Consider the following 19136-nt stretch of genomic DNA (forward strand, 5'->3'; position numbering starts at 1 on the left):
GTTAAGAGTTTTATCTGTGGAATTAGAACTATCTGGGTTCAAACTTTACCTTCTCTACTTAGCCTGGTGGTTAAGACTGTAAAGAATCTGCCTGCAATGAGGGAGACCTGGGATCAATCCCTGGGTCAGGAAGATCCCCTGGAGAAGGAAATGGCAACCCACTCCAGTATTCCTGCCTGGAGAATCGCATGAACAGAGGAGCCTAGCAGGCTACAGTCCATGGGGTTGCAAAGAATCAGACAGGACTGAGCAACTAACACACTTTCTTTACCTACCAGCTGTGTGATATTAATTTAACCTCTCTAGGTCTTTGTTTCCTCATATGTAAAATGGAGATGACTAAAATACTGTCTGTCTTACATTCCTCTCAAAGTTGTTTTGAGAACTAAATAAATATAATACAGGTTAAGCACATAGGATCAGTTCAGTTAAGTCGCTCAGTTGTGTCCGACTGTTTGCGACCACATGAATTGCAGCACACCAGGCCTCCCTGTCCATCACCAACTGCCGAAGTTTACCCAAACCCATGTCCATCGAGTCAGTGATGCTATCCAGCCATCTCATCCTCTGTCATCCCCTTCTACTCCTGCCCCCAATCCTTCCCAGCATTAGAGTCTTTTCCAATGAGTCAGCTCTTCGCATGAGGTGGCCAAAGTATTGGAGTTTCAGCTTCAACATCAGTCCTTCCAATGAACACCCAAGACTGATCTCCTTTAGGATGGACTGGTTGGATCTCCTTGCAGTCCAAGGGACTCTCAAGAGTCTTCTCCAACACCACAGTTCAAAAGCATCAATTCTTTGGTGCTCAGCTTTCTTTATAGTCCAACTCTCACATCCATACACGACTACTGGAAAAACCATAGCCTTGACTAGACGGACCTTTCCTGGCAAAGTAATGTTTCTGGTTTTTAATATGCTGTCTAGGATGGTCATAACTTTCCTTCCAAGGAGTAAATGTCTTTTAATTTCATGGCTGCAATCACCATCTGCAGTGATTTTGAAGCCCAAAAGAATAAAGTCAGCCACTGTTCCCACTGTTTCCCCATCTATTTCCCATGAAGTGATGGGACCGGGTGCCATGATCTTAGTTTTCTGAACGTTGAGCTTTAAGCCAACTTTTTCACTCTCCTCTCTCACTTTCATCAAGAGGCTTTTTAGTTCCTCTTCACTTTCTGCCATAAGGGTGGTGTCATCTGCATATCTGAGGTTATTGATATTTCTCCCGGCAATCCTGATTCCAGCTTGTGCTTCCTCCGGCCCAGGGTTTCTCATGATGTACTCTGCATATAAGTTATTAAGCAGGGTGGCAATATACAACCTTGACATACTCCTTTTCCTATTTGGAACTAGTCTGTTGTTCCATGTCCAGTTCTAACTGTTGCTTCTTGATCTGCATACAGGTTTCTCAAGAGGCAGGTCAGGTGGTATGGTATTCCCATCTCTTTCAGAATTTTCCACAGTTTATTGTGATCCACACAGTCAGAGGCTTTGGCATAGTCAATAAAGCAGAAATAGATGTTTTTCTGGAGCTCCTTGCTTTTTTGATGATCCAGCGGATGTTGGCAATTTGATCTCTGGTTCCTCTGCCTTTTCTAAAACCAGCTTGAACATCTGGAAGTTCACGGTTCACGTATTGCTGAAGCCTGGCTTGGAGAATTTTGAGCATTACTTTACTAGCGTGTGAGATGAGTACTTAGCATGGTGACTGGCAAATAGCAAATACTGCCTTCCTTGCCATTACTGTTCTCATCACTATCCTACCTGTCCAAGTCAGGCTCTAGGAAAAAATTATGTTTATTGTATGATCTATCTTTTTTATTCCCATAAAATAGAAAAAAAAAAACGGAAGTGTTCTAACCTAGGCAACAACCTTGGCAGCCCATCACATCTCCAAATTTTTATTGATACAGTCTTTACTAAATATTGAGAATTTACATAAAAGAGCTAACCTTTTAAAGCACTTTTATCCCAATCAGAATTGTTTAAGCTGCTGAAATAATAATAATAATAAATAATAAAAAAGTTTGAGTTGCTGTTTCTTACCTTGGTAAGCCATTTGAAATATATTTGTAAGTTGACTGAATGGTATCCCCATTGAAGGTGTCTTCAGGATTGTTTTGCTGTGATATGTCTGTGACTTTAGTCAAGGTTGATAAAGGAGACTGAGAAAGTACTGCTTTGTGGTCTTCTGTCATTTTCAGCTCAATGTGAGGAAGAATGTTATTTAATTCAAAATGTAATATCCTCCTGGATTATTAATTGAGGCTGGGCACTAATCACAATTTACTTCCCATCATGTAGTGGTTGTTAAATGTGAAATTTCATTAGAAATGAGCAGAGATGAGAGCCTAAAGGAAGACAAAAATATGAATATAAGTCTTAATAAGTACAATACTATTTAAGAAAAGTAATAATTTTTTGCAAAGTATTTTAATTTTGCTATTTGCTAAAACATCGCTAGAGGAACCAGAGATCAAATTGCCAACATTCGCTGGATCATTGAAAAAGCAAGAGTTCCAGAAAAACATCTATTTCTGCTTTATTGACTATACCAAAGACTTTGATTGTGTGGATCACAATAGATTGTGGAAAATTCTGAAAGAGATGGGAAAACAAGACCACTGACCTGCCTCTTGAGATACCTGTAAGCAGGTCAGGAAGCAACAGTTAGAACTGGACATGGAACAACAGACTGGTTCCAAATAGGAAAAGGAATACGTCAAGGCTGTATACTGTCACCCTGCTTATTTAACTTATATGCAGAGTACATCATGAGAAATACCAGAGTGGATGAAGCACAAGCTGGAATCAAGATTGCCAGGAGAAATATCAATAACCTCAGATATGCAGATAACACCACCTTTATGGCAGAAAGTGAACAGGAACTAAAGAGCCTCTTGATGAAGGTGAAAGAGGAGAGTGAAAAGTTGGCTTAAGGCTCAACATTCAGAAAACTAAGATCATGGTATCTGGTCCCACCACTTCATGGGAAATAGATGGGGAAACAGCGGAAACAGTGGCTGACTTTATTTTGGGGGGCTCCAAAATCACTGCAGATGGTGACTGCAGCCATGAAATTAAAAGATGCTTACTCCTTGGAAGGAAAGTTATGACCAACCTAGACAGCATATTAAAAAGCAGAGACATTACTTTGCCAACAAAGTTCTGTCTAGTCAAGGCTATGGCTTTTCCAGTAGTCATGTATGGATGTGAGAGTTGGACTATAAAGAAAGCTGAGTGCCGAAGAATTGATGCTTTTGAACTGTGGTGTTGGAGAAGACTCTTGAGAATCCCTTGGACTGCAAGGAGATCCAACCAGTCCATCCTAAAGGAGATCAGTCTTGGGTGTTTATTGGAAGGACTGATGTTGAAGCTGAAACTCCAATACTTTGGCCACCTGATGCAAAGAGCTGACTCATTGGAAAAGACCCTGATGCTGGCAAAGATTGAGGGAAGGAGAAGAAGGGGATGACAGAGGATGAGATGGTTGGATGGTATCACCGACTCAATGGACATGCTACTGCTGCTTCTAAGTCACTGCAGTCGTGCTGACTCTGTGCGACCCCATAGATGGCAGCCCACCAGGCTCCTCTGCCCCTGGAATTCTCCAGGCAAGAATACTGGAGTGGGTTACCATTTCCTTCTCCAATGCATGCATGCATGTTAAGTCGCTTCAGTCGTGTCCAACTCTGTGTGACCCCATGGACAGCAGCCCACCAAGCTCCTCTGTTCACGGGATTCTCTAGGCAAGTGTACTGTAGTGGGTTGCCATTTCCTTCTCCACAATGGACATGAGTTTGGGTAAACCCCAGGAGTTGGTGATGGACAGGGGGGCCTGGCGTGCTATGGTTCATGGGGTTGCAAAGAGTCAGACACGACTGAGCGACTGAACTGAACTGAACTGAACTGAAAACATCGTTCATTACACAAACAACATGAGGAATATGTTATTGAAAAGTATACCACAATGCCTTTTTTTTTGCCTTTAATCTTTCCTTTTTTGGAAGCTACCTTCCTTTTGATTCTGTTGGGAATTATGTGGCCATGCTTTCCTGGAAGTGTGTCCAAGGCTAGACAATCAAAGTACCTTCCCCAGACACAGGGGTGGCTAAGTCAGAGTTTAGATGGAAAAAATTAGGTAGTGCTCTGTTTTCTAGGCTTGCTAGTTTTAAGAACAATGTAAACTTCCACCACTGAGAATGAAGCAAAAACAGATGAAAGAAAAAATGAGAGATATTCTTATGATTAGAAAGTAAATCACCTTGCAGAATGACATCTCCTGAGTATTCTGGTGTGTTTATTACATAATCCAATTATTAAAAAAATAAAAGATTGCACTGAAGTACTAAAAAATACCTCTTAAAATATAGCAATAGTTTTCTTTTCTGCAGTAAATGGGAATATTACAATCTCAATCTTCACCAAAAGAGGTAATCATTTAGTGATGTTTATAGTTTCTTTTTTTCATGTGAAACACTTTCTGGATGCTTTTAGGTGGAATGAGTTATGTAAGTGTGAAATCATTACCATTATTAAGTGTAATATTTCTTCTGTAATATTACTGTAAAAACAGTGTCATCCTCACTAAAAGTAGAATGTTTTAATTGGTTAAGTAGAACATGCAGACTATAAGAGGTTTTCAGATAACATTACAGCAAATTACTAATTAAATGAGAACAAATTGTTAATTAGAAATTAAAGAAATAAAAATGTGTTAATTTTAATTTTACTGACATGAAGTTCTATGGTATTTTAGCAGAGTACAGAAAAAGGCACTACTTTATGTTTTGTTAACACATGTAAAGTTTATTCGTTGATACACTGAAAAAAGCATTATTTTTCTTTGCTTCCCATCCATTAACAATTTTACATGAACAGAAGTTCTCCTCTCATATGCCTAGATCTGCTCTTCCACTGTCTTTTTTTTTTTTTTTTTTAAAGCACTGAAAATCACAGTGGTTATGAGCCTGGGCGCTGGAGCCATAGTGTCTGGGTTTACATTCCTGCTGCCCACTTACTGGAAGTGACACTTTGGACAAGTCATATAACCTCTCTGTGCATCAGTTCCATCATTTGTAGAATGGAGTTAAGAATAGTAGCCACTTCATACAGTTGATGCGCTTGGCACACAGTAGGTACCATGTGTCAGCTGTTAAAGAGGCTTGATAGTCTTCAAGTCAGGGCACTGAGTACCAATAACTGACAGTACATGGAGACTTTCCAAGGGGCATGCAAGTGTGGATAGTTTTAAGCAAAACAATTTCCAGATCTTTGGCCTCCATATATATACTTTCCTAAAATGTATAGACATACGCATATATATGTAAAACCAAATAATTTTGCTATATACCTAAAATTAACACAGTATTGTAGATTAACTATTCTTCAATTAAAAAAAAAAAGGAATTGAGTGGAAATAAGTTTAAGGAGAAATAAGAAAGATATAACATTTTCAGCTGTTGAAGAAGAGCTTGTTAATATTTTTACTGTTTTAAAATCCCAGTAGCATTCAGGCCATGAACATGTGACATCTTGCCATGCCTGAAAACAAGGAAGCTATCAAAGCCAAGTGAGACATGCCAGAAAGACATGGGAACCATCTTGAAGTGAATTCCACGGGGCAAAGATGGGGTACTCTGAACACTGAACAAAAAAAAGGAAAAGATCAGGACTTCCCTGGTGGTCCAGTGGTTAAGACTGCAGGCTTTCACTGTAGGGGGCACAGGTTCAGTCTCTGGTTAGAGAGCTAGGATCCCACATGCCACATGGCTGGGCCAAAAAAAAAAAGTAAAAGATTGAAACATTAAATGTATAAAAATCCATGATTACCTAATAATACTAAAATAAAATTTTATAATCTTATTGTTTCATCATTCACCTTTGTTGCTTGCTAGGGCACCAATTTATTATTCTGACAAATAATAAATATACTTTTCCTGGCTTCCTAAAGGGCTTCCCTGGTGGCTCATATGATAAAGAACCTGCCTGCAATGCAGGAGACCCAGATTCAATCCCTAGATGGGGAAGATCCCCTGAAGAAGGGAATAGCTACCCACTCCTGGATTTGCTTACAAAGGGCCCATTCGAGAGGTTAGAGACTGGTCCTCTTAATTCCTTCATTGTGGACAAAGTGCTTATGATTGCCATAGAATCACCATAATTTAACAGTTCTTTCACAGCTTGCTATTAGTCCCTCAGCCAGATAGCGATGATCAGATGCATTTGCTTAAAATCTCAGACTGTGAGAGAGGATCACTGAAGTTCAAAGTGAAGAGTACTGCCAAGTGGAAAATTATCTTGATGTAAGGGCAGCTGCTGAACACATTACCAAGCAAGCTAACCCAGAGGGCTCACAGACCAAATTAAAATGCTCTATTCACACAATTTACTAAAAAAAAAAATTTAAAACATACAGTGATAAGCAAGGGGAAAGAAAGAAGTAAAGTCAACACACTTAAGATAGGGTATGAGTGCCATGATCACACTCTCCAAATCTTGCTCTTTCTGCCCATATCAGCCTTCCCCATGATGGTGTGCTATGGAAACCAGAGTTGAGATTTGAGCCAGAGGCCCAGAGAGAAGATACCAAGGAATAATGGGAGAGACATAGAGGCAGTTGTCCCTGGTCAAAGCTATAGCTTGCGAATTAACTTCATGAAGAGCTACAGGTTTTATTTGTATTTCTTGGGCATCAGCAATACGTGAACTGTGAAATTCCAGATGTTCAAGCTGATTTTAGAAAATGCAGAGGAACCAGAGATCAAATCACCAAATTTCACTGGATCATCAAAAAAGCAAGAGAGTTCCAGAAAAACATCTATTTCTGCTTTATTGACTATGCCAAAGTCTTTGACTGGGTGGATCTAAATAAACTGTGGAAAATTCTGAAGGAGACAGGAATACCAGACCACCTGACCTGCCTCTTGAGAAACCTGTATGCAGGTCAGGAAGCAACAGCTAGAACTGGACATGGAATAACAGATGGGTTACAAATAGGAAAAGGAGTATGACAAGGCTGTATATTGTCACCCTGCTTATTTAACTTATATGCAGAGTACATCATGAGAAACGCTGGGCTGGAGGAAGCACAAGCTGGAATCAAGACTGCTGGGAGAAATATCAATAACCTCAAATATTAAGATAACACCACCCTTATGGCAGAAATTGAAGAAGAACTAAAAAGCCTCTTGATGAAAGTAAAAGAGGAGAGTGAAAAAGTTGGCTTAAGGCTCAGCATTCAGAAAACTAAGATCATGGCACCCGGTCCCATCACTTCATGGGAAATAGATGGGGAAACAGTGGAAATAGTGGCTGACTTTGGTTTTCTTGGCTCCAAAATCACTGCAGATGGTGATTGCAGCCATGAAATTAAAAGACGCTTACTCCTTGGAAGGAAAGTTATGACCAACCTAGACAGCATATTAAAAAGCAGAGACTTTACTTTGCCAACAAATGTCCGTCTAGTCAAGGCTATGGTTTTTCCAGTAGTCATGTATGGATGTGAGAGTTGGACTATAAAGAAAGCTGAGCGCTGAAGAATTGATGCTTTTGAACTGTGGTGTTGGAGAAGACTCTTGAGAGTCCCTTGGACTGCAAGGAGATCCAACCAATCCATCCTAAAAGAAATCAGTCCTGGGTGTTCATTGGAAGGACTAATGTTGAAGCTGAAACTCCAATATTTTGGCCACCTGATGCGAAGAGCTGACTCATTTGAAAAGACCCTGATGTTGGGAAAGATTGAAGGGAGGAGGAGAAGGGGATGACAGAAGATGATATGGTTAGATGGCATCACCGACTCAATGGATGTGAGTTTGGGTAAACTTTGGCAGTTGGTGATGGACAGGGAGGCCTGGTGTGCTGCAGTTCATGGGGTGGCGAAGAGTCGGACACGATTGAGTGACAACTGACTGTCTGACTGACTGGGCATAGCTCTTTGGGCCAAAATGGGACCATATTGGATGTTACAAGTAGGTGGTCAGTTTAGGGATGACACAGCAATCAGCTCTGAATTGGCAAGGTCATGACTTAGTCTGCCTCTCTGTTGAATAAAACTTGTCTATTCTATCATATGTGTCATTTAGTCTATTTATCTTGGTACGTTTTATAGGTTACTAACTTGATTACTATGTAATGTTTAGCACATCTTCTGAATTCTGCCTTTCTTTCTTAAGCTACTGACTTATACATATCTATAATTTTTTGGCATGCATGCAAGATCTTAGTTCCTGACCAGGGATTGAACCATGTGCCCTGCAGTGGAAGCAAAGAGTCTTAACCACAAGACCACCAGGGAAGTCACACATATCTATACTTAACTACAGTCTGTGAATTCCATCTGTACCTCATAAGCTATTAGCTTACTTACTACCTATGCTCAACATTTCTTCTGTTTCATTATATCATTTTTTAAATCTTATACAGCTGAATTGAATATTCAAACTGACATTATATGGTGCTTTCTATAATAGCAGGCTAGATATACTAGGAGCAGTGAAAGAAAGACACAAGAAAAGACAAGAAATGTGGGACTGCCACCATCTTAAAAGGCTGCAGGTGCAATTATAACATGGCTGCAAGATACAAGGTTAATATACAAAAGTTAATTGCAAACAAGTAGAGTTTGAAATTAGTACTCAAAAAAATGAAATACTGAGATATAAATCTAACAAAATATGTATAAGATCTATATGAGGAAAACTACAAAAGCCCAGAAATAGACCCACATAAAGTTTGACAAAGGAGAACAATGGCACAAAGATAGTCTTTTCAACTAATGGTACTGGAACAGTGTGGCACATACACATGCAAAAAAAAAAAAGAGAGAGAGAATCTAAACACAGACCTCATACCCTTCATATAAATTAGCTCAAAGTGAATCATAAAACTAAATATAAAACACAGAACTATAACACTCTTAGAAGATAACACAGAAGATAACCTAGATGACCGTGGGTATGTCAATGACTTCTTAAGATACAACACCAAGGCATGATCCATGAAAAAAATAACCAATCCACTGGATTTCATTAAAAACTTCTGCTCTGTGAAAGACTAAAGAGAATGAGAAGACAAGTCACAGACTGTGAGAAAATATTTACAACAGACATATCTGATAAATGAATATCATCCAAAATTTACAAAGAACTCTTAGAACTCAACAATAAGAAAACAAACAGCCTGATTTAAAAATAGGCCAAAGACCTTAACAGAAACCTGACCAAAGAAGACATACAGATGGCAAATAGGCACATGACAAGATGCTTCACATTATATATCAGCTGGCAGATGCAAATTAAAATGACACTGAGATACCACTACACACCTATTAGAGTGGCCAAAATCCTGTGAAGCAATAGAAACTCTCATTGACTGTCAGCGGGAATGCAAAATAGTACAGCCACACTGGAAGAGTTGGGTGGTTTCTTACAAAACTAAACACACTCTTACCATATGACTCAGAAATCATGCTTCTTGATATTTATCTAAATAATGTGAAAACTTATGTCCACACAAAAACCTGCACTTGGGTGTTTATAGTAGCTTTCTTCATAACTGCCAAAACTTGGAAGCATCCAAGATGTCCTTCAGTAGGTGAACAGATAAGCAAACTATGGTCTATCTAGGTATTGAAATATTATTCAGCACTAAAAAAAAAAAAAAAAAATGAGCTATGATGCCATGAAAAGATACAGAGGGATCTTAAATGAGTATTCAACTGAAAGAAACCATATGATTCCAACTACTGACATTATGGAAATGTCAAATAGCAAATGGAAAAACTGTGGAGACCTTAAAAGACCAGTAATTGCCAGGAGTCGGGGGTGTGGTGATAGAAATGAATATATGGAACATGAAATTTCTATGAAAAATACTCTGTAATACCATAATTGACAGATACATGTCATTATACATTTGTCTAAACCATAGAATTGAACACCATGAATGAACCCTAATGTAAACTATAGACTATTAGTGATTATGATATGTCAATGAAGGTTTATCAATTGTAATAAATGTACCACTCTGCTGGTGGATATTAATAATGGAGGAGGCTATGTACATGTCAGGGGTAGGGGTTACGTGATCATTCTCTCTACCTTTCCCTCAATTTTGCTGTAATCTTAAACTGCTCTAAAAGAAAAAGTCCAGTTTTTAGAGAAGAGTTCAGAAGGTCATTGTTCTGCAGTTTCCAGCACAGAGAACTAGTACATATTTGATGGGAGAAGAGTCAGAGGTAGCTACTAAAGACCAGTATAAATAACACCTATTTGGAAATCCTTAGGCAGACTTTTTGGCCATATCGCTCCAAGTCAGAATGTATCTATCTGTTGAGGAGTAATGTACTATTCCAGCAGTGATGTATCATGTTTCCTGCTCTCTGATTTGGCCATATTGATTTAATTGCCATTCAGATCAGTTTAGTAGCTCAGTCAGTGTCCAACTCTTTGCGACCCCATGGACTACAGCATGCAAGTCTTCCCCGTCCATCATCACCTCCCGGAGCTTGCTCAAACTCCTGTCCATCAAGTTGGTGATGCCATCCAACCATTTCATCCTCTGTTGTCCCCTTCTCCTCCTGCCTTCAATCTTTCCCAGCATCAGGGTCTTTTCTAAGAAGTCAGTTCTTCACAACAGGTGGCCAAAGAATTGGAGTTTCAGTTTCAGCATCAGTCCTTCCAATGAATATTCTGGACTGAATTCCTTTAGGATGGACTGGTTGGATCTCCTTGCAGTCCAAGGGACTCTCAAGAGTCTTCTCCAACACCACAGTTCAAAAGCATCAATTCTTCAGTGCTCAGTTTTCTTTATAGTCCAACTCTCACATTCATATATGATTACTGGAAAAACCATAGCTTTGACTAGATGGATCTTTGTCAGCAAAGTAATGTCTCTGCTTTTTAATATGCTGTCTAGATTTGTCATAGCTCTTCTTCTAAGGAACAAGTGTCTATTAATTTCATGGCTGCAGTCACCATCTGCAGTGATCTTGGAGCCGAAGAAAATAGTCTCTCACTGTTTCCATTGTTTCCCCATCTGTTCGCCATGAAGTGATGGGACCAGATGTTATGATCTTAGTTTTTTGAATGTTGAGTTTTAAGCCAGCTTTTTCACTCTCCCCTTTCACTTTCATCAAGAGGTTCTTTAGTTCTTTTTCGCTTTCTCCCTTAAGGGTGGTGTCATCTGTGCATTTTAGGTTACTGATATTTCCCCCAGATATCTTGATTCCAGCTTGTGCTTCATCCAGCCTGGCATTTCTCACGTTGTACTCTGCATATAAATTAAATGAGCATGGTGACAATATACAGCCTTAATGTACTCCTTTCCCAATTTGGAACCAGTCTGTTGTTCCACTTCCGGTTCTAACTGTTGCTTCTTGACCTGCATACAGAGTTCTCAGGAGGCAGGTAATGTGGTCTGGTATTCCCATCTCTAAGAATTTTCCACAGTTTCTTGTGATCCACATAGTCAAAGGCTTTGGTGTAGTCAATAAAGCAGATGTTTTTCTGAAACTCTCTTGCCTTTTCTATGATCCAATGGCTGTTAGCAATTTGATTTCTGGTTCCTCTGCCTTTTTTAAATCCAGCTTGAACATCGGGAAGTTCTCGGTTCACATACTGTTGAAGTCTGGCTTGGAGGATTCTGAGCATTACTTTGCTAGTGTGTGAGATGAGGCTAGTTGCCATTAGTCTCCCTCCTAAGCTGAAACAATCTCTCCAAACCACAGTGAAGCCATTATATCCTTCTGTTGCACTCTCAGATCTATAAGATACTCAGTTCAGTTCAGTCGCTCAGTCGTGTCCGACTCTTTGTGACCCCATGAACTGTAGCATGCCAGGCCTCCCTGTCCATCACCAACTCCCGGAGTCCACCCAAACCCATGTCCATCGTGTCAATGATGCCGTCTAGCCATCTCATCCTCTGTCGTCTCCTTCTCCTCCTGCCCTCAATCTTTCCCAGCATCTGGGTCTTTTCAAATGAGTCAGCTCTTCGCATCAGGTGACCAAAGTATTGGAGTTTCAGCTTCAACAGCAGTCCTTCCAATGAACATCCAGGACTGATCCCCTTTAGAAGGGACTGGTTGGATCTCCTTGCAGTCCAAGGGACTCTCAAGAGTCTTCTCCAACACCACAGTTCAAAAGCATATCAATGTAGATAATGATGTTGGTTCAAGAGATCATGTAAGTTGCTGCTACAGTCAAGCTTATTAGGAGACACCTGGAAGGCCACCCTTTCAGATATCTCATTTGATCACTGCAGATGGTGACTGCAGCCATGAAATTAAAAGATGCTTGCTCCTTGGAAGAAAAGCTATGACCAACCTAGACAGCATATTAAAAAGCAGAGACATTACTTTGCCAACAAAAGTCCGTCTAGTCAAAGCTATGGTTTTTCCAGCAGTCATGTATGAATGTGAGAGTTGGACTGTAAGGAAAGCTGAGCACCGAAGAATGGATGCTTTTGAACTGTGGTGTTGGAAAAGGCTCTTGAGAGTCCCTTGGATGGCAAGGAGATTCAACCAGTCAGTCCTAAAGGAAATCAGCCCTGAATATTCATTGGAAGGACTGATGCTAAAGCTGAAACTCCATTACTTTGGCCACCTGATGCAAAGAACTGACTTCTTAGAAACGAGCCTGATGCTGGGAAAGATTGAGAGCAGGAGGAGAAGGGGACAACAGAGGATGAGATGGTTGGATGGCATCACCGACTCGATGGACATGAGTTTGAGTAAGCTCTAGGAGTTGGTGATGGACAGGGAAGCCTGGCGTACTGCAGTCCATGGGGTCATGAAAGAGTTGGACACAACTGAGCGATTGAACTGAATGCTATCAGAACTATGGTTAGCAGAGCAGTTCTTGTAAATTCTTATCACATTATCACTCATAAACATAATATAAAATATAAACAAGGCATTTTGGTGGCCCTTCAAATGTGTTTTCCCTAAAGGTAGTTTTCTAATTCCTGAACCCATCATCTATTCATTCAATCATCAAATATTTCTTAAGCATCAACTGTTTCCAGACTTAAAAAAAAAAAAAGACAATGAATTCAGTGTTGAATGAGACAATATTGTTCCTTCACTAGCTGAATTTTCATTATAATGAATGTACTCAATTTTAATTAACTTTTCTTATTACAAACAATTTGTATGATGATAACTGAAGTTATTACAGAAATCCCCACATTAAGATGGGAAAGAGAAGCATAGAAAACAAAATTCCTTACAATCTCCTACCCTTGGAGTTAGCCACCATTATAACTTTTCAGTATTTGTTTTCTGGTTTTTGTCAACAACTTTACAGAGATATAGACTTCTCTTTAAACAAAAGTGTGACTATATTAAAATCCAGTTCATATACAGCTATGTTCACCTAATGAGAATATTCCAATGTTATTAAATATTTGTTGAGAACATATTTTAATTACTTGTTTAATATCTTAGTTGGTTGTTCCAAATACTTCTTACTGCAAATAAAGCTCTAATTTTTGTTCACATCTTTGACCATACCAGTGAATAGTTCCTTAAGACGTTGTGGAAGTTAAATTTCCAGATTAAAGTATTTGAACATTTTAAAACTGCTGATGTGTATCTCCAAGGTGAATTGCTTTTTAGAATTTTTACCAATTTCTAAAAGTGGAGAAATAGTATATGAAAGCCAATCTAACAGCACTCATTACTGGAATAAAATATTATTTCTTAGCCTTACCAACTTAAGAATAATTTTCTAACTGGTAGTGAAAATTTAATTTAATAATTAAGTTTTCATAAGATCATTACCCAGGAAGGAATATCGGAATAATCAGTGAGATTTTATGGACCTGGAGCATGTTATGTGTAGTGAAATAAGTCAGACAAAGAAAGACAAATACTGTATGCTACCACTTGTATGTCGAATCTAAAATATAAAACAAACGAATGGATATAACAAAACAGAAAGAGACTCACAGATATAGAGAACAAACTAGTGTTACCAATGGGGAGACGGAAGGGATTTGGGATAAGATAGGGATAGGGAATAAACTACTGTGTATAAAATAAATAAGCAACAAGGATATATCGTACAGCACAATGTCCATAACCAATATATTCTAATAACTCTAAATGAAGTATAATCTATAAAATTTTTGAATTACTATGTCATACACTTGAAACTAATATAATGTTATAAGTCATCCCTAACTCAAATAAATATTAAATAAATACCATTATTTAAATTTTTTATGATACCAATACTCAAGGAGGAATACCAAGGGATCATCACTGAGATTTCATGAACTACAGATTATTTTAATTCTACTTAGGAAACCATTTAATTAAAAGAAGAAATTCCTGAAATATAGGATATATTTTAAACTTTCAGATATTTTAAAGATAACTGAGTTCAAAATATCTAATTAGCCCAATGCCCCCTTTCCCATATACTTATGATAACATATCCAATTATCTTGAAAAAGGCAATTAAAATTACTATTAATAATCTTAATGCTAGGACATGTTATAATTCATTTGATAATTACATTTCCCACAAAGATACTGTCAACATAAACTGTGAAACTGCAGATCCATCCTGTTTACAAGTATCAGAGACAATATGCTCACTATTCTGTTGTACTTAAATGTTGTATTGCAGTTTTTCTTAACAGGTAATACGTGACATGAAACATGTCTCATTTTATGCTTCATAATTTCCATTCTGATGTTTAACATTAATAAATTATATTTATGTATCACACATGTCAGAAAACAATTTAAATAATGAAAGCAAGAAAAATAATAGCAACCGTGCCTCTCAAGTACAAAATATAAATCTTTTATTCATAGATAAAGAACCATCTGTGATCAGAAATGCCAACTATTCACATTTTCTGATTTATATAGCTAGCATCAAGTATTTTTGTCTGTATTCATGTTTTACATTTTCAGAAATTTGGTGTGAATCAAAATATTGTCATAAAAATAAAAAAATCAAAGAGACTACCTTTCAAGATTGACTCATAAGTTTTGAAAATTCATTATTTCTATTCTTCATTCTGATTTTTATAACAAGGAAACGAAAAATGAAATTGTTTTGATTTCAAAAACATACTACAGGAAAAGGTACTATTTAAGCTGGGCTGAAGTTTACACTATTTATTGCTATTTTTCTTAAAAAATATGCATTAGAATAAATATTTTTCTAAACACCAAAGTAAATACAATACACGGTTCTGGCATATTTATTTTTTTGAAAAGGCACTCTGAATCTTAGACAACATAAATACTAGGCAGTGTGGTGGTTGCCATAGTAACAAGTAAATAGGAGCATAAAAATACATGCAGTTTTTCAAATGTATACACTTTTTTCATAAATATGCATATTTTATAGGAAAAGAATTCAACCTTTGCTTTAGCTCCCTGTTTAGAGAGAGAAACACCTAACTCTTTAGAAATGAAAGATTATCATATAGAATGGAGCAGGCTCAAAAATGTTTTTGAACGCTATATGGGAAATCTTAAGGTTTGTAAGTCAATGTTCCAAAATGAAGGCAGGAAAAAAACTCCTTTCCTTTCTATGTTACTTTAACAGTCAGTTCTTTAGGTAAGGATAAAATTACATAAACTTCTTTACCTCCCAAGCATGAAATTTCCTTTTATTTTGCATAAGTTTATTATTCACATGCGTGAAATGGAGCACTTGACCATGGAAAACTAAAAGCCCAGGTGATCACAAAGAAATCTCAAAAGTTAATGCTAACCCATGAGCTACTACTTGAACAAATGATTTGAAAATCTTTGTGCCTGTGTGCTAAATTGGAATTTAAGGAGTTCTTTCCTTTCTTAGTTTTCTCCTTTTATTAAAATACCATTTCTGGTTTACAGGTACCATAGAAGACACAGAAGCATATTGATTTTGTGTTCTGATTTTATACTTCCAGTTTAAGAGGGATAGGATACATTTTCTAGAGCCAGAGAGAGAAGTGGTTCTAAAAACCATCATGTGAAGTTTGGAATCTACTGCAAGGTTTGGTAAACCAACCAAAACAGAACAGGAAAGCTGCTCAACTCAGTGGGAAACAAATCCTTCAAATCTGATTACATAAATTTGTACTTCCAATTTGTTTCAATAACAGCTATTATGGAACATTCTCTTGGAAAATTTACAAAATTTAAAAGATCACCTCCTCGGCAGGGTGCCAAATATGAGGTGAACACAAAGGTTCACCCTGTGCTAACACCTTGATAAAGATATAATAGACTATAATGAACTAGTCTGCAAAAGTAACTTCCTCATCACACATATGCATGATAAAATTTACTCTTATTAAAGAGAAATCTGTTTCCTGGGGAGAGAGTAAACTTAAACTCTAAGTCATTCAAAGAATGAATTAAAATATTATAGGAATAGAATAGGTGAGATGAATGATATAACTACTGCAAAGGGAAGAAAGAATATAATATCTTTTTATTCCTCTTCTCTCTCAATCCTTTTAACTATTTCTGCTTTCACTACCTTAAAGCAATGGGAACATGTCCTTAGAGATTGGAAAACAGAAAACATACTCATCTTTAAAACAAGGGGAAATGACTTTGGTAATTAGACAGCTTAGTTTAACCTGGAAACATGCAATAATAAATTAAACAATTAGTAACACCTAGAAGGTCATGAGATATTAGAAAACAACCAATGCAGTATCTGAAAAGTCAAATATGCCAGATAAACTTAGTATCATTTTCTGATAGAATGGCAGGTCACATTATCAAGAAATAAGTAAACAGTGTAATCTATTTAAGCATTGTAAGCCTTTTTAGTCTATTCTCCAATCTAGTGCAGGGGTAAATGGCTTAGGAAGAAAATAATTCAAATATTGTCTTTAAAGCTAAGCCAATAGATGTTGACATATCTCCTCTCTCTTGTGGGCCTATTTCAGGACTGAGTCAATGTCTTTTCTAATGACTAGGTAGGAATCTTGGCCTCCTTTATGTTTTAGCTCTATCAGATCGCTGAAATCTCTGAAATTAAAAAGACATTTTTTTCCTTAGTTCTCTTTCCAACTTGCTGACCTTTCATTTCCCCAGGGAATTAAATGACTTGTTGCTTCAGTTAAGTGACATTGTACTGGTGTGCATGCGTGCTAAGTCAGTTTGTGCATGTGTGCATGCTAAGTCGCGTCAGTCTGTGTCTGACTCTTTGCGACCCTATGGACGATAGCCCACCAGGCTCCTCTGTCCACGGGACTCTCCAGGCGGGAATACTGGAGTGAACTGCCATTTCCTTCTCTAGCTAAGTCGCTTCAGTCATGTCCTACTCTTTGCGATTCTATGGACTGTAGCCCACCAGGCTCCTCTGTCCATGAGACTCTCCAGGCAAAAATATTGGATTGGTTACCATGCTCTCCTCCAGGGGATCCTTCCAACCCCAGGATCGAACCCACATCTCTTACTGTCTCTTGCATTGGCAGGCAGGTTTGTTACCATCAGCGCCAGCTGGGAAGCCTGTTGTACTGGTACAAATCTAAACCCATTTTGGGCAGAAATTTTGAGAGGAAAAGTGTGAATGCTTTGTGAATGACTTCAAAGGATCCTCCTCTATGAATAAATGATAAGTAACATTTATCACAACATAGTTCAGTTCAGTCGCTCAGTCGTGTCCGACTCTTTGCGACCCCATGAATTGCAGCACGCCATGCCTCCCTGTCCATCACCAACTCCCGGAGTCCACCCAAACCCGTGTCCATCGAGTCAGTGATGCCATCCAACCATCTCATCCTCTGTCGTCCTCTTCTCCTCCCGCCCCCATTCCAACCCAGCATCAGGGTCTTTCCAATGAGTCAACCCTTCACATGAGGTGGCCAAAGTATTGGAGTTACAGCTTCAAAATCAGACCTTCTAATGAACACCCAGGATTAATCTCTTTTAGGATGGATTGATTGGAACTCCTTGCAGTCCAAGGGACTCTCAAGAGTCTTCTCCAACACCACAGTTCAAAAGCATCAATTCTTCCGGGGCTCAGCTTTCTTCACCGTCCAACTCTCACATCCATACATGACTACTGGAAAAACCATAGCCTTGACTAGACGGACTTTTGTTGGCAAAGTAATGTCTCTGCTTTTAAATATGCTATCTAGGTTGGCCATAACCTTCCTTCCAAGGAGTAAGCATCTTTTAATTTCATGGCTGCAGTCACCATCAGCAGTGATTCTGGAGCCCCCCAAAATAAAGTCTGACACTGTTTCCACTGTTTCCCCATCTATTTCCCATGAAGTGATGGGACCAGATGCCATGATCTTAGTTTTCTGAACGTTGAGCTTTAAGCCAACTTTTTCACTCTCCACTTTCACCTTCATCAAGAGGCTCTTTAGTTCTTCTTCACTTTCTGCCATAAGGGTGGTGTTATCCGCATATCTGAGGTTATTGATATTTCTCCTGGCAATCTTGATTCCAGCTTGTGTTTCTTCCAGCCCAGCGTTTCTCATGATGTACTCTGCATATAAGTTAAATAAGCAGGGTGACAATATACAGCCTTGACGTACTCCTTTTCCTATTTGGAACCAGTCTGTTGTTCCATGTCCAGTTCTAACTGTTGCTTCCTGACCTGCATACAGGTTTCTCAAGAGACAGGTCAAATGGTCTGGTATTCCCACCTCTTTCAGAATTTTCCACAGTTTATTGTGATCCACACAGTCAAAGGCTTTGGCTTAGTCAATAAAGCAGAAATAGATGTTTTTCTGGAACTCTCTTGCTTTTTCAGTGATCCAGCGGATATTGGCAATTTGATCTCTGGTTCCTCTGCCTTTTCTAAAACCAGCTTGAACATCTGGAAGTTCACGGTTCACGTATTGCTGAAGCCTGGCTTGGAGAATTTTGAGCATTACTTTACTAGCATGTGAGATGAGTGCAATTGTGCGGTAGTTTGAGCATTCTTTGGCATTGCCTTTCTTTGGGAGTGGAACAAAAACTGACCTTTTCCAGTCCTGTGGCCACTGCTGAGTTTTCCAAATTTGCTGGCATATTGAGTGCAGCACTTTCACAGCATCATCTCTGAGGATATGAAATAGCTCAACTGGAATTCCATCACCTCCACTAGCTTCGTTCGTAGTGATGCTTTCTAAGGCCCACTTGACTTCACACTCCAGGATGTCTGGCTCTAGGTGAGTGA

At 38.5% G+C, this 19136-nt stretch overlaps 1 protein-coding gene across 6 annotated transcripts in view; it reads right to left on the reverse strand.

Annotated features, from left to right (window-relative positions):
* The window catches only part of DCDC1 (doublecortin domain containing 1), a 453546-nt gene that overhangs the window by 424785 nt on the left and 9625 nt on the right, over positions 1–19136 (reverse strand). For all 6 annotated transcript variants that reach the window (XR_014069367.1, XR_014069370.1, XR_014069369.1 and 3 more), the window contains exon 2: positions 2044–2348. Coding sequence is in view for 1 of the 6 variants with exons in the window: in XM_081544080.1 (XP_081400206.1) it covers positions 2044–2195 (152 nt within the window). In the remaining 5 variants the exon portion in view is untranslated. The remainder of the gene's footprint in view (positions 1–2043; positions 2349–19136) is intronic.

The sequence above is a fragment of the Giraffa tippelskirchi genome, chromosome 11 (genome assembly GCF_054371585.1).
Source record: "Giraffa tippelskirchi isolate mGirTip1 chromosome 11, T2T-mGirTip1v1.2.pri, whole genome shotgun sequence".
Taxonomy (NCBI): Eukaryota; Metazoa; Chordata; class Mammalia; order Artiodactyla; family Giraffidae; genus Giraffa; species Giraffa tippelskirchi.